At 61.8% G+C, this 13,019-nt stretch overlaps 1 protein-coding gene across 2 annotated transcripts in view; it reads right to left on the bottom strand.

Annotated features, from left to right (window-relative positions):
* Nucleotides 1–2,637: 2,637 nt before the first annotated feature.
* Nucleotides 2,638–13,019, bottom strand: part of PHF21B (PHD finger protein 21B) — a 91,287-nt gene continuing 80,905 nt past the window's right edge. For both annotated transcript variants that reach the window (XM_086712036.1, XM_086712037.1), the window contains exons 6-13: nt 11,272–11,323; nt 10,625–10,701; nt 9,640–9,694; nt 8,435–8,457; nt 6,390–6,548; nt 5,087–5,162; nt 4,668–4,771; nt 2,638–3,698 (exon numbers count right to left, since the gene is read on the bottom strand). In XM_086712036.1, the coding sequence (XP_086568162.1) occupies nt 3,480–3,698; nt 4,668–4,771; nt 5,087–5,162; nt 6,390–6,548; nt 8,435–8,457; nt 9,640–9,694; nt 10,625–10,701; nt 11,272–11,323 (765 nt within the window). In that variant the 3' untranslated portion in view covers nt 2,638–3,479. The remainder of the gene's footprint in view (nt 3,699–4,667; nt 4,772–5,086; nt 5,163–6,389; nt 6,549–8,434; nt 8,458–9,639; nt 9,695–10,624; nt 10,702–11,271; nt 11,324–13,019) is intronic.

Here is a 13,019-nt window from a genome sequence, read left to right as displayed (position 1 = left end):
GACAGCTGGGCACGCCGGGCAAGGACACGTGCGGCCTGTGCAAAGGCCCTGTGGCAGGAGCATGCCGCGTGGGTTCCAGGTAGAGCAGGGAGGCCGCGTGGCTGGAACACGGCGAGGAGACTGGAGAGAGGCAGGAATGCGGTAAGCGTGGCCCTTGTAGGGCTTGAGCTGCTGCTGGGCAAGATGGGCCGTGAAGCGGGGTTTCGGCAGAGGCCTCGCCTGCTAGCTGCTGGCCCGAGAACCGAGGCAGCGAGATGGGGGAGGAGCACGTGGCTGCGGTAATCCCGGTGAGGCGGTGGGCTGAGACCCACCCAGGTGACGCTGGCGTGGGTGGGGCACACGGCCACCTCCCGCGTGTGTTCCGAGGGCACTGCCGATGACCAGGGGCGGAGGGTGAGGCCGCCGGGGCGCTAGCCCGTGTTATCAGGACGGTGGCATCTCCCGGACACAGGACACGAGCAGGGGACTGGCCTGGCGGGGACAGACGCTTGCTGGTGCCCAGTGCGCTGGGGTCCGTGGCAGAGGCCCAGTCCGCAGGTAACAGTTGGGAGCGGCCAGCATAGACACGGAAAACCAGGAGGCGGGACGGGGTCAGCCAAGGAATTCGGGAGCAGAGAGGTCAGAGCACAGACCGGGAGACCGGGGCTCTCGGGCATTCAGCGATTAGGCGGAAGAGAGAAACTGGAAAAAACAGGCGAGCGGGGGAGGGGGGTTGGGGGTGGGGGGTCCCGGAGTCTCCTCCAGCAGGAGGGCCAATGTGTCACCCGCTAGGTCTGGCCACAGGAAGGTCACTCCTGACCCTGAACTGGGCAGCTCCAGGGGAGCAGAGGCAGCCTGACCGGAAAGGACCCCAAAAGGTGGGAGGAATATAAGGAACTCAGAACAAGGGGGCTCTGAGACCCCAGCCAGGAGGGCGAGGGGCTCCCTGGGGGCCCCGGGGCTGAGACTGGCCAGCTTTCGGGGGCGGGGAGGGGTGTGTAGGGGGTGGTGAGGGATCTTGTGGCTGGGGGTCGGGCAGAGCGGCCTTGAGTTCTAGGCCCCGCCCAAACCATGTGATTCTGGGCCAGCCTGGAAACCGGACAGGACTGTCGGGGACCCCGGCCAGGTGGCCCAGCCCTCCCCTGTCTCTGGGCACATCGCTCAGTCCTGGGGCTCCAGTCGGCCGTCACTTCGTATCCGATCCCACCCTCGGCCACATCTGGTTGTCCAGAGCTGGGTTCCTCCTCACCTGACTGAGCCTCCCGGAGGCCCCTGGAGCTAGGACGTGGGGGGGGGGGGGGTCTGGCTCCCCAGTTTGGCCGCCCTCCTGAAAGGCCAAGGACTAAGCCCCAGGGTGGCTGTGGGACCTCGTGTGGAACAGAAAAGGCAGGTGCTGTCGATGGGCGGAGAGAAGCAGGAACCAGTGAGGGAGCGGGGTCCACACCGCACAGCGCCCGGCCTGGAGGGTTTCTGCCGCTGGACAGCCTCCGCCTGGTCCCAACAGGTGCACCTGCCACCTCTGGGGGGTGCCCACGAGCTCTCCGCTGCCCCCCCTCCCTGGGGGTGGGCCCGCGGCAGGACCCCGCCGTTCCACTCCGCGAGTCTCCCCGCCCCATGTGCCCCCGGAGGCCTCTCTGCTGACGGCACGGTAACGAGAAGCACACGGCTCTGAAATCATCAGTTGCGTTTAATGCATCGTACAGAAGGAAAACTACACGGGCATATTTAAGACAAACACTTTTCTCTATCCTCACTATGCACTGGACGGTCCTCCTTGGTCCAAAACGCTACGCCTCGAGACACGTCGGCAGCTACCCCTCCCGGGTCCAACCTCTCACATCCTCCCGTTACGTTTTTTTTTTTTTTAAAAATGGAATCCGATCCATCCAAGAAGAAAAACGAACCAACAGAAAGGAACCTGAAGACATTTACATCGCAAGCCACGCGGTGACACACAATTGGCATCTAGAGTAACCAATATAGAAGACGTGTGTCTCACAGCTCACTTTGTTCATCAATAAAAGAATATAAAAATCTTGTTCAACCCAGTGTTGAGTGTATTAAAATAGATCTGTATCGTACAGCACAGTTTCTCCCGGAGTCGAGAAAATGACAGGAGGGACCACGGCAGCCCGTGGGATTCTGGCCAGCCTCCCTGCTCTGCACTTGTCGGCGTGCGCGTGTGCGTGTGTGTCTGGGGCCGCGTGTGCACGCACGCACGTGTGTCCGATGCAGCGCGGCACCGTGTGATATGCTGGGGTGGGAGCCCTGTGGCTTCCCTGACGCCTATCCCGTTGTGCTAGGCCCCTCGGGACCGGAGAAGCCGGAGGCGGGGTGTGACGACCCAGCCCAAGACTCGGGAGCCCTTTTAGGACGGCGCGCTCCGCTCTCACTAACTCAAGGAGGCAGCAGGAAAAGGGACTCTCGAGTCTCCAAAGGCCAAACCCTCCAGAGGCCACGGCCCCCTCTCCCTCCCCACCCTCTCTCCCCGCCCCCCAGCCTCCTTCTGAAAGAACCCTCTGGATCTCTCCAGGTTGGGAGTCCCCCAGGAAGGGCTTTTGCATTCGTACCTTGCAGCTGAGACTACCCTAAGCGGGAAAAGAAGTCCGCAAGCATCCCCCCTTCACATTAAATAGCTCACAATAAAAACGCCATACAAAAATGTAAAGTTATTTTTTGGCATAGTGTCTGTACTGGCAAGAAAAGAGGAGTGGAACACTTTATCGGCTCTTCGAGGGGAGAAAAGGAAAAGGCTTCGGTCGTTAAGTTGAAGGATTCAACCCCAAGTAGAAAACCTGCCACGTGCCTCCCCTGCGTGCCTGCAGGCCCATCTTGCCCGCAAAACTCCATGAGAAAAACACGTCGGCGGCCAAAGGAGTCCAAACGATCAGCTAAGGGAAGGAGCCTCGGGGGCACGCGGGGACCCTGGCAGGTGGGTACCGCAGCGTCCCTGGAGGGACCCACAGTGTAGTTTCTTTCAAGTTCAACAGCTGTGACTCTTAACGCTAATAATACTGACAAGGGCCCGCGATCCGGAAGGCGCTGGAGCCCTGCGGCCTCGAGCCCCGAGCCCCGGGCCCCTACCTAGATCCGCTACCCACTGCTTGTCCCAACTACCCCTACTACTGAGCTAGGTCCCCGGCTCGCCTCCCAGCCTCTCTCTGCCCTTGTCTCCCCCGGGGGCAGCACGAGGCCGGGAGACAGCTGTGCCTGGAAGCCAGGGGCCCGGGCCAGCCCCCCAACGGCCGGGGGACTGACTGTGCGCCCGGCCGTCTCGCGCCCACCTGGCCTCCTGGGGTCCCGTCCGCACGTGGAGGGTAGGACTGCATCCCAACCCGTCCCGGTTCCTTCTCCCCCTCTTTCCTCCGTCTCTCTCTCTCGGTCTGCTTTTAGTTTCGTCTGAAATTCATAGTGTTTATGAATTAAGGCGGACAGAACCCTCAGGTCTGGTGAGCGGGGTCCCAGGAACCTTCCGTGGGTGTGAAGCCGGTCCCTCGGGGTCAGTTGTGCCCCTGGGGCTGCTGGAGGGCGGGGTGCATGGCTGCTGCCGAGGGCTTGGTCCAGGGCCCGGCCAGCAGCGGGGCGGGGCCGGTGGTCGTCATGGCAACTTGCAGCACCTGCTCGCCCTGTATCAGTCTCAGGAGGGCCCGCAGGCGGTCCAGGGATGTCTGGGTGCCCCTCTGCCGGGCCAGCAGGCTCGTCTTAAGCTCTAGGCATTTCTGTCAGGGGGAGAGAGGGGCAGGGGGAGGCTCTCAGAATTCAACCGTGCAGGCGTCCTGGGGGCCGCCGCCCTCTCGGCCCCTCTCCCCCTACAGCTCCTCCCCTCCACTGCGGGGGCCCGAAGGACGCCGGCCAAGGGCCTCCCGCAGCGCAGGAGAAATCCGTTTTAGAGTTCAGGGCTAGAAACGGCGTGCCTGTGCCAGAGCGTGGAACGTTCTCCCTCGTGGCTGTGGTGCTGCCTTGCTGACCACGTCTACCCCTCCTCCTCCTGGAGGAAGCTGGGGCCGGTTCAGCCTCAACGACAGCCCCTGCAGGAGACCTACGGATTGCCAGCCCGCTCTCTGCTCTGCTCCCGCCTGCCGTGCTCTTGCCTCTTGGTGGGCTCTCTACGTGTCACGTGCGTAAGGCAGCCAGGACGGGCGCGCAGGCTACAGCATCAGCCATCTGCTGCTCGGGGAAACCGCTCCTATCCCCTGAAACTGCGTCCCGACTCCCAGATAGGAATGATCAGAGAGCCTCTGCCCGGGCTCTTGAGAGATTAAATGAGATACCGCCTTTAAAGAGTTTCACTAGGGCCTGGCACCGCCCTCACCACCATTATCCCCTCCACGACCTCAGCCATCACCACCACCACCACCACCATCACCATCGTCACCACCACCGTCACCATCGTGACCATCACATTATCACGACCACCACACTACAGGAGAGAAATCATCGCGTTCACATCACGCACGAAGCGCCTGAGGCTCCGAGAGCTTTGCCAAAGTCAAAGAGCCAGGAAGGAGCCCCAAGCCCAACCGCTCAAGACCTGAACGTCGAGCGGATCAGAGCTGCACTCCGCCTCGCGGAGCGACGTCCGTGAGTCCGTCTTCTCCTGGGGCCTCAGGGACGGGACAGCGAAACCCTGGCCTGGTATCTCGCGGCCGTAAGGTCCCCCAGCCCCCTGCCCCGCACCCCCAGCGCACCTTCACCGCCGAGGCCAGGCGCCGGTCACACTCCTCCAGCTGCCGGAGCTCGCTCTGTAGCTCGCTGCCTCTCTGTAGCAGCTTCTGCTTCTCCTCTACCTTGACTAGGAAAGAGAAGGCCAGGTGAGCCAGCAAACTAGGTGAGCAAAAAGGCCGGGCCGTGGGCGAGCGGGAGAAGCACGGAGAACCCGAGCCTACGGGCCGTTCTGGCCACATCCTCCCGCAGAAGCCAGTGGCCGTGGCTGAGGACACAGGGACTGGAGATGACCCCCCGCTCCCCCCACAGTGATGGCCCTGCACGCCGCACCACTCCCAGGGTCCCTCCGCGCAGAGCCCTGGCTAGGAATGGCTGCGGATGGGCCCAGGGCGAGCCCAGGGGACTGGGTGGGGTGGGAGGGAAGGGAGCAAGACTGTCTTACCTGTCTTGTGGGTGACGTAGGAGTGCACAATGGCCAGCATCCCGGACCAGGGCACGCCACCGTCTTTCTTTAAGGCCTAGAGGGCAGATGGGGAAATGAACAAGCAGACGGGCCAGAGCCTGCCTCGGTCTGGCCGCGCAGCGCTGGGGGGCGGGAGTGGGGGGACAAGGCTTCCTGAGCTGCAGGTTCCTCAGCTGGGACAGGAGGGAGCCCGTCCCTCCTGCCTCACGGTCTGGCTCCCAGAGCTCCCCGAGGACAGGAGCCTGCGTATCGCCAGGGCCCCAGACGGTGCCGGCGGGGAGGAGGTTCTGATTTTTCCTGAATGAATGAATATGTGAATGACCACTGGGGTGTTCTTCCCTTGTGCCGGGCAGCCCCAGGCCAGCCGGGGGGGGCAAATCGAGTGCCCGGTGAGGCCCCACCATCATGCCGAAGCGGGGAACAGAATTCTGTTCCCTCTGTCTTCCTGCAAAGAGCTGCGACCCCCGGGCAGTCACAGTGCAGGGGCTGGTGGCACAGTGACATAGGGCCCACTGTACCCACCCTCTCCCTGGGTTATTCTGCCTACAGTTTTTCTCAGGGAGCTGATGATTCAACTATACAGCTGCTATGAAGCCTAGCGTTCTCTTTTTTCTTTTTAAACTTAATTCCATACGGTGAACAAATCCAAAGAATCACAAAACCTTTGCAAAGATCATTTTCAATGACCACACAACATCTCGCTGAGTGCCCCACTGGAATTAATTCCACTATCTCCTGCTGCTTTGAAGTAGGCTGTGTCTTTCCTTTGTAAGTAAGGGGCGAGGGGCTTCTTTGTGCCCAGAATCCTATCTGTATTTGGATTATTTCTTTAGACTGCGTTCCCCAAAGCTAGATTCTGGGTTTAAAAGATACGCACGCTTTTGAGGCTCGGATAAAATTCTGCACCGTCTAAGAGTGCCTGCCTCACCACATCGCCACCGGAAGGGAGTGTTACTGTTTTTTTGAACCTGATTGGTTTTCATTCGTGTGTCAGCAGGGAGATGGGACCTGCTAAGTAGTGCTATCGTTGTGGTCTGTGTTATCGGTCCAGCTCCACCCGGGAAGGAGTTTTGAGGCCAGAGCTGGAGTCACTGGGTCGTGCCGAGGCGGAGAAAGCCTCTCCCACGCCGGCCCCTCTGGTCACCCCTCCGCGGCCCGACCCGACCCGACCCCAAAACACAGTGTGAGCAGCTGCAGATGTTGTGTGGAGGGTCCCTGGGTACGGGGAGAGAGGCAGGGCGGGGGTGGGAGGGCCGGCCGCCCCGCAGCGCAGCCTCCTTACCTTCTGCTGGCACTTGGGACACACCCACACGCCCTTGGGCGCGGTCTTGAGGGGCGGGTCCAGGCAGCTGAGGTGGTAGGCCCCCGGGCAGGTGCCGCAGGGCTGCAGATTGGCCCCTTGCTTGCAGGCGGCACAGTGCTCATCGTGGGTGATCTCATTCTGAAAGAGAAGGGGGGGGGCGGGAGGCGGGTCAGTGGGGGGTGAGGGGTGGGGGTTAGGGGGTCCAGGTCAGCTGGGCTGGGAGGGAGCCGGACCAGCTTCCGCCAGCGTTTCTCAGCAGCTCTGGGAGAGAGAGGGATAAGCCCGGAAGCCGGGAGGAGGAGGCGGCCAGACGTGGGACTCTAGGGCATCCCCCAGGCCACGTTCACTAGGGGTGAGGGTCAGGCGGGTGTGACCCCCGCATGAGACCTGGTCCCCAGGTGCAGGTGGCGGGGCAGGCGGTCCTGCCGTGGCTTGGGAAACGGTCCCCCTCGGGTCCACACTGCACCCCACGTCGGGGGGGAGGGGCCGGCCAGCGCTCGCCACGCGTCCCTCCCACACAGTTTTCCTGCACGCGCTGCCTCGGGAGGCCCGGACTCACGGCGCTCTCCAGGCCCCTTGAGGGAGCCGCAGCCCGACCTGGCACCTCCGGCCTCCCGTGTGGGTTACCGCGCCCCTGTTTCCGCCTCTGTAACGTGGGCTAGCGACACCCGCCCCCCGGGCCACCGGGATGACTCGAGAGGAGAGGTCACCCCAAGCGCAGTCCAGAAGGAGCCTGGGAAAGGGCAGCTCCCTCTTTCCTTGGGACAAAGGAACTTCAGATGTCCCTTGTGGCGTCGTCGCCATTTGGTCACTCAGCCTCCACTTACACACCTGCAGGGACAGGGGGCTCACTGCCTTTCCAGCCAGCCCGCTGCCCGGTGCCCGGCCCTGACCGAGAGAGGAGCTCTTCCTAACGCCCTGCTTCCCGTGACCTGCAAAGTCTGAACGGTTTTCCACCACCCACTAGAAACCCTTCTCCGTGCCAGCGACGTCGCTTCTCTACCTGCGTGTCAGCGGCAGCTTCCGACTTCAGAGCTGCAAGGGACCAGAGGGCTCCCATCGGGAACGACCCAGGCCACGAGGACCCTGGAGCCCAGGCCGTCCACGAGGAAGGGGGTGGCAGACCAAGGGCCCAGGGAAGGTGAGCCACTCGCCCGAGACCACTCAGGGAGCTGGAGACAGAAGCAGGGCCAGCATCGGGGTCTCTCGCCTCGAGGCCAAGGCCCCTGCGGGACTCTGGGGTCTGCAGAAGCGAGGCTCAGGCTCCAGGCATCTCCTGTGCTCACGCTGGTCGGGGGCACAGGTGGCTGTGGACGGACACGGCAGGCCACCAGCCCTGATCCATGACGCTACAGGGTTCTGGTGGCAAAAAGCCTGGAATAATCTGAGTTTATACCCGTCACCTGCTGCTGCTTAGTGGCTTGGCCATTCTTGGCGTGTAGGGACTAGAAAATTCTTTTAGGACGAGATCCAAGACTTACTTAAAAAAAAAAAAAAAGCCACTAAATAAATTCTGAGGCCATGCCTGCACATGAGGTCACGGCCAGCCTGTGTCCTGGGAAGCAGGGACGTGGTCTGTGCACGGGGGGATTGGGGTCTCACAGGATCACAGAAACGGAGCCGTGAGGGCTGAGACCCTGGGGGTTATTACTAAGTCTAGACCCTCGTGAGGTGGACAGTGAGAAACCGAGGGGACCCACTGCACCTAGCGTCACACTGGGGCCGAGAAGAGCCAGGTAGGGCCCGGCTGGCAGCCCCGGGATCAGCTGCCTCCACCTGGGCCTCCTTGGCTCCCGGGGTCCCTGCGTCCTCAGCTTGTGCTTGAACCCTGTGGGCTGGCCCTGGGGTGACGCCTAACGCACCACGCGGGCTGGACGACAGCCGACGTGTTGTCGCAAAGCTCTCGGCGCTGAGGACGGAGCCTGCAGCCCCTCTACTCGGCTCCCGCCTGCCAGGAGCACCCACACCTGGACCGTGGAAACATGCCCCACCCCGCCCAGGCGTGACAGCGAGGGGACACGTACCTTCCAGCAGGGGTCCTCATTGGCTGGCACAGGGAAGAAGGGCGGAGAACATGTTAGTGGGCATTGGAGGAGCGCCGATCAGGACTGGAGGCCACGAGGCCCAGTATGGACGGGGGGTTCTCACCCGGGACATGACGGGAGCATCACTGGACCCGGGACACCCGGGTCTCACCCCAGGCATGATGGGAACACCACTGGACCCGGGACACCCGGGTCTCACCCCAGGCATGATGGGAGCACCACTGGACCCGGGACACGACGGGAGGACCACTGGACCCAGGACACCCGGGTCTCACCCGGGACACTTTGGTCTCACCCGGGGCATGATGGGAGCATCAGTGGACCCGGGACACGACGGGAGGACCACTGGACCCAGGACACCTGGGTCTCACCCGGGACACCTGGGTCTCACCCGGGGCATGATGGGAGCACCACTGGACCCGGGACACCCGGGTCTCACCCGGGACACCTGGGTCTCACCCCGGGCATGATGGGAACACCACTGGACCCGGGACACCCGGGTCTCACCCGGGACACTTGGGTCTCACCCGGGGCATGATGGGAGCACCACTGGACCCGGGACACGACGGGAGGACCACTGGACCCAGGACACCTGGGTCTCACCCAGGGAGTGACAGGAATAAGGGTCTCTGCCCTGGTCATGGCCAGGACCCACCGTGGGACAGGCAGGGAGCTGCCCAGGGGAGGGACACATCATTCCGGGAACCTCTCAAGGTGATTTATTTTCGACTGTTTTTTCCCCCCCCATAACCACCCACCCTGCTTCCAGTAAGCGATGCCAAACCACACATTTAATGATCACAAAAAGTGGTTTTCCTCTTAGTTTCTGGGTCAGGGCTGTCCGCACATAACGCCGTCCAGGGGGAAGCTCAGCTTCGGTGTGTACGGGACAGTTTACAAACCGCGGTCACATCCGGCCCTTACGTCGTCACCCGGCTCGCAGTCCCGGCACCGCCACCTGCCCTCCTCCTCCCTACAGACGACGACAGGGCGAAGGGGGCCGGGGCGTGGCGCTGGAACGCACCCTCCGCCGGAAACAACTGTCCCGGCCGCGGACGGGCCAGCCCAGCCCCACGGAGGCCAGGAGCGGAGGGCCACCAAAGCCACCAGAGCCACCAAAGCCGACCTGGCCCCCGGCCCCACAGCGGCCGCGGCAGGAGAAGCCACGCCCCGCAGGCACTTACCTCTTGCTGTGACGAACAGGGGGCTGTTGAGATAGTTGGATGCCAGCCGTTTCCTCTGCAGGGGACACAAAACAAAAGAAAAACCGTCTCGCGGGGAGCCCTCCTCAGTGCCCCTGCCCCTGCCCAGGGCGTACCCGGGACAGACTCCCCACCCAGGGCTCCAGAGGCACAAACGGGGACGGACACCGGGGCTGCAGGGCAGGGGAGGGGCGGGCTGGCGTCAGCAAGGGCTCTGCCCTGCGGCAGGCGTGGAACCCAGGCCCGCTCCCCGCCGATACGTCTGCCTCACTCGGGAGGGACGAGTGGGGGACCCCGAATCGGGGCCAACCAGTAACAAGCAGCCACCAGGTTCCCCGTCCGTCTGCCTCCTGCACCTTGTCAGCTGGCTCTGGGGTCAGGTGGGGAGACGAGGGTGTGAGGGACTCGCTCCCCAAACCTCACTTCTTGGCACGGGGCCCAGGAACCCTCGGTACAGGGTCGTCCCCGGCACCCAACATCGTGGAGACGCGGAGGCTTCCGGTACGTTCCGAACGGTGGCTTCAGCCACAGGCCGAGAACACACGACCGACTTTGCACCCGCCTCCCCCGTCGCGGTGGGGCTGTGCTCAGAGCCAAGGGCGAGGCCCCCGTGGCAGGGCCGCTCGTGGAGCCACGGCACAGAGGTGTCCAGGGCTCAAGGGTCACGGCTGGGAGGCGGCTCCTGATTCCTTAATCAGGTCCTCTCTGGCCCTGGCCACAGACTGGGGACACTGGGGTGTGGCTTCGCGCACAGAGCGGGGGACGGTTTCATCAGTGAGCACGGCAAAGGGAACGGGGCCCTTTGGTCCAGACAGCGGTCAGCACCTCCTTGCGTGGAGGTCAAGGAACAGCTCAGTGACATCCTTCCCAAAGGGCACAGTGCTCGGGACACCACGGACCTGATCGGGACATCATGGGCGGGGCGGGGGGGGGGTCCCCCCGCAGGTGCAGAGGGCGGGTCCCTCACCTCGGTCTCCAGGAGGCCGCTGTAGGCGGGATTGGCTGTGCTTCTTCTCTTCCGCTCTTGGCGCTTGCTCTGGATTTCTGGAAAGACACAGACACAGCACTTACTGGATCCTTCCTGTCCCGGGAACGCTGAACGCTTCCGCCGCAAGCCCTGGGCGGCCCCGTCCCCTCCTGCCCCGCATCCGCGCCCCAGAGTGGCCCCGGCACGGCTCCCTCTGGGGCGGACAGAGGTGCCGGCTTCCGGCTGGAGGGTGAAAGGTACCCACCGACAGTGCTGGTCCCCCGGGTGCCATCCCCCAGCCCGGGGCCGCCTCTCTCACGAACCCTGAGATCATAACCCGGGCCGAGGTCGGACGCTGAACCGACCGAGCCCCCCCAGGCGCCCCCAGGAGGGCTACTTACAAAAACCGTAGTAACAGTCACGAGTCTATCAGCAAAGCACCGTTAACGCAGCCCTCACACCCGTTCTGGCAAGTTGTGCGGGCAGCCACCGAGGCAGGGGGAGCCGGGAGGCTCTCCCTCTCTCTGTGCTCACAACCTCCGGCACTTGGGACACACGTCCCAGAAGGGACTGCCGCCCCCCCGCCGGCTGTCACCCCACGGCGCAGGCCGGTCCCAGCCCAGCCTGCCACCGTGCGGGGTCCTTACCTTCCAAGTGCTCCGTTGTGACCAGGCCAAGAGCTACCATGAAGGCGATTTTCTAAGAGAGGGAAACGGAGAGGCGTTACCACCACCTTCCATGTCTTTCCAGTCATTCGACAGATTCAACAGGAGCACCTACTCATGGGGCTGGCTGATCTGTCTCGGGTCTCCTTCGTTGCTACCTACGGTCCCCTCTCTGTCCCAGGACCCCATCCAGGATCTCCCGTTGCACTCAGTTGCCGTGCCTCCTTAGCTCCTCTGGGCTGGGCCGGATTTCTCTGGTTTTCTTTGTTTCTGATGGCGACAGTTCTGAGCTTGGGCTGGTCAGGTGTTTCAAAGGATGCCCCTCAGTTAGGATTCGCCTGATGGTTTTCTCATGGTTAGACTGGGCTATGGGCCTGGGGGAGGAGGACCACAGAGGGGAAGTGTCCCGCCAACCCCATCATATCCAGGGCACGTGTTATCAACGTGACTCAGCACTGTGACGTTGCCCTTGACCACCCGGCTGAGGCATCGGTCGGCCGCCTCCACTGAAAATCCCTCTTTCCCCGTCCACACTGTCCTCATTGGCAGGAAGTGGCTGGTCACCACTCACACTTAAGAAGCAGGGAATTGTGCTCCCCAGTGGCCTTTTTTGGCCACGTAGACTAAAAAAAATTTGTACGTAGTAGAATTTAGCAGTATTTTCTTTTTCAGCGTTTCGGTTTTTGAATCTTAGCTACAGACTCTGAGGTTGTAAACCAAGTTGCTTATGTTTTATTGCAGTATTTGTAATTTCACTGCTTACTTTATTTTATTATGATTTTTTAAGTTTATTTATTTTGAGAGAGAGAGAGAGCAGGGGAGGAGCAGGGGGTGGGGAGAGAGACTCCCAAGCAGGCTCCACCTGTCAGTGGAGAGCCAGCCCAACACGGGGTTTGAACTCACGAACGCTGAGATCATGACTTGAACCGAGATTAAGAGTCAGACGCTTAACCGACTGAGCCACCCAGATGCCCCTATGATTTTTTCATTTTTTTTTAATCTTCATTTATTTTTGAGAGAGAGAGAGACAGAGTGCGAGCGGGGGAGGGACAGAGAGAGAGGGGGACACAGACTCCGAAGCAGGCTCCGGGCTCCGAGCTGTCGGCACAGAGCCTGACGCGGGGCCTGAACCCACGGACCGTGAGGTCATGACCTGAGCCGAAGACGGAGGCTTAACCGACTGAGCCACCCAGGCGCCCCTATGACTTTTTAAAAGGAGGCTCCCCACCCAACGTGGGGCTTGAACTCACAACCCCGAGATCAAGAGTCACAGGCTCTACCGACGGAGGCAGCCAGGCCCCCCTCACTGTTTACATGCAGGTTTATGAGCCGTTGGGAACGTATCCTGGCGTGAAATGCGGATTCCTTTCAGTCCACATGGCTACTACTCACTTGTTCCAATACCATTTATTGAAACTTCCATCTTTCCACTTTTCACTGGTTTGAGGAGCCACTTGAATCATACGCTAAATGATCACTCGTATCTGTGGTCTCTTTCTGGGCCCCCTGTTCTGTTCCTACCTGTTTGTGAGCTCCCGTGGCACCGTGTCCCTACCTTGGCTTTACAGAACTCTGGCGGGATTAGGATCCTTTTCTCTGTGTTCTTCCTGTTCAGGGCTCTCCGGTCCTTCCTGCTTGTTTTTTCCAGGTGAAATTTACAAACCATGAAGGAGCCGGAGGGAGCCCCTTGGCAGCTTTTCTGGGATGATGTAAAGACGATAAATTAACGT

The sequence above is a fragment of the Puma concolor genome, chromosome B4 (assembly GCF_028749965.1).
Source record: "Puma concolor isolate L17-30 chromosome B4, mPumCon1.1.hap2, whole genome shotgun sequence".
Taxonomy (NCBI): domain Eukaryota; kingdom Metazoa; phylum Chordata; class Mammalia; order Carnivora; family Felidae; genus Puma; species Puma concolor.
The sequence above is the reverse complement of the archived record's forward strand: the minus strand, read 5'-3'. Positions and strand labels throughout refer to the sequence as shown.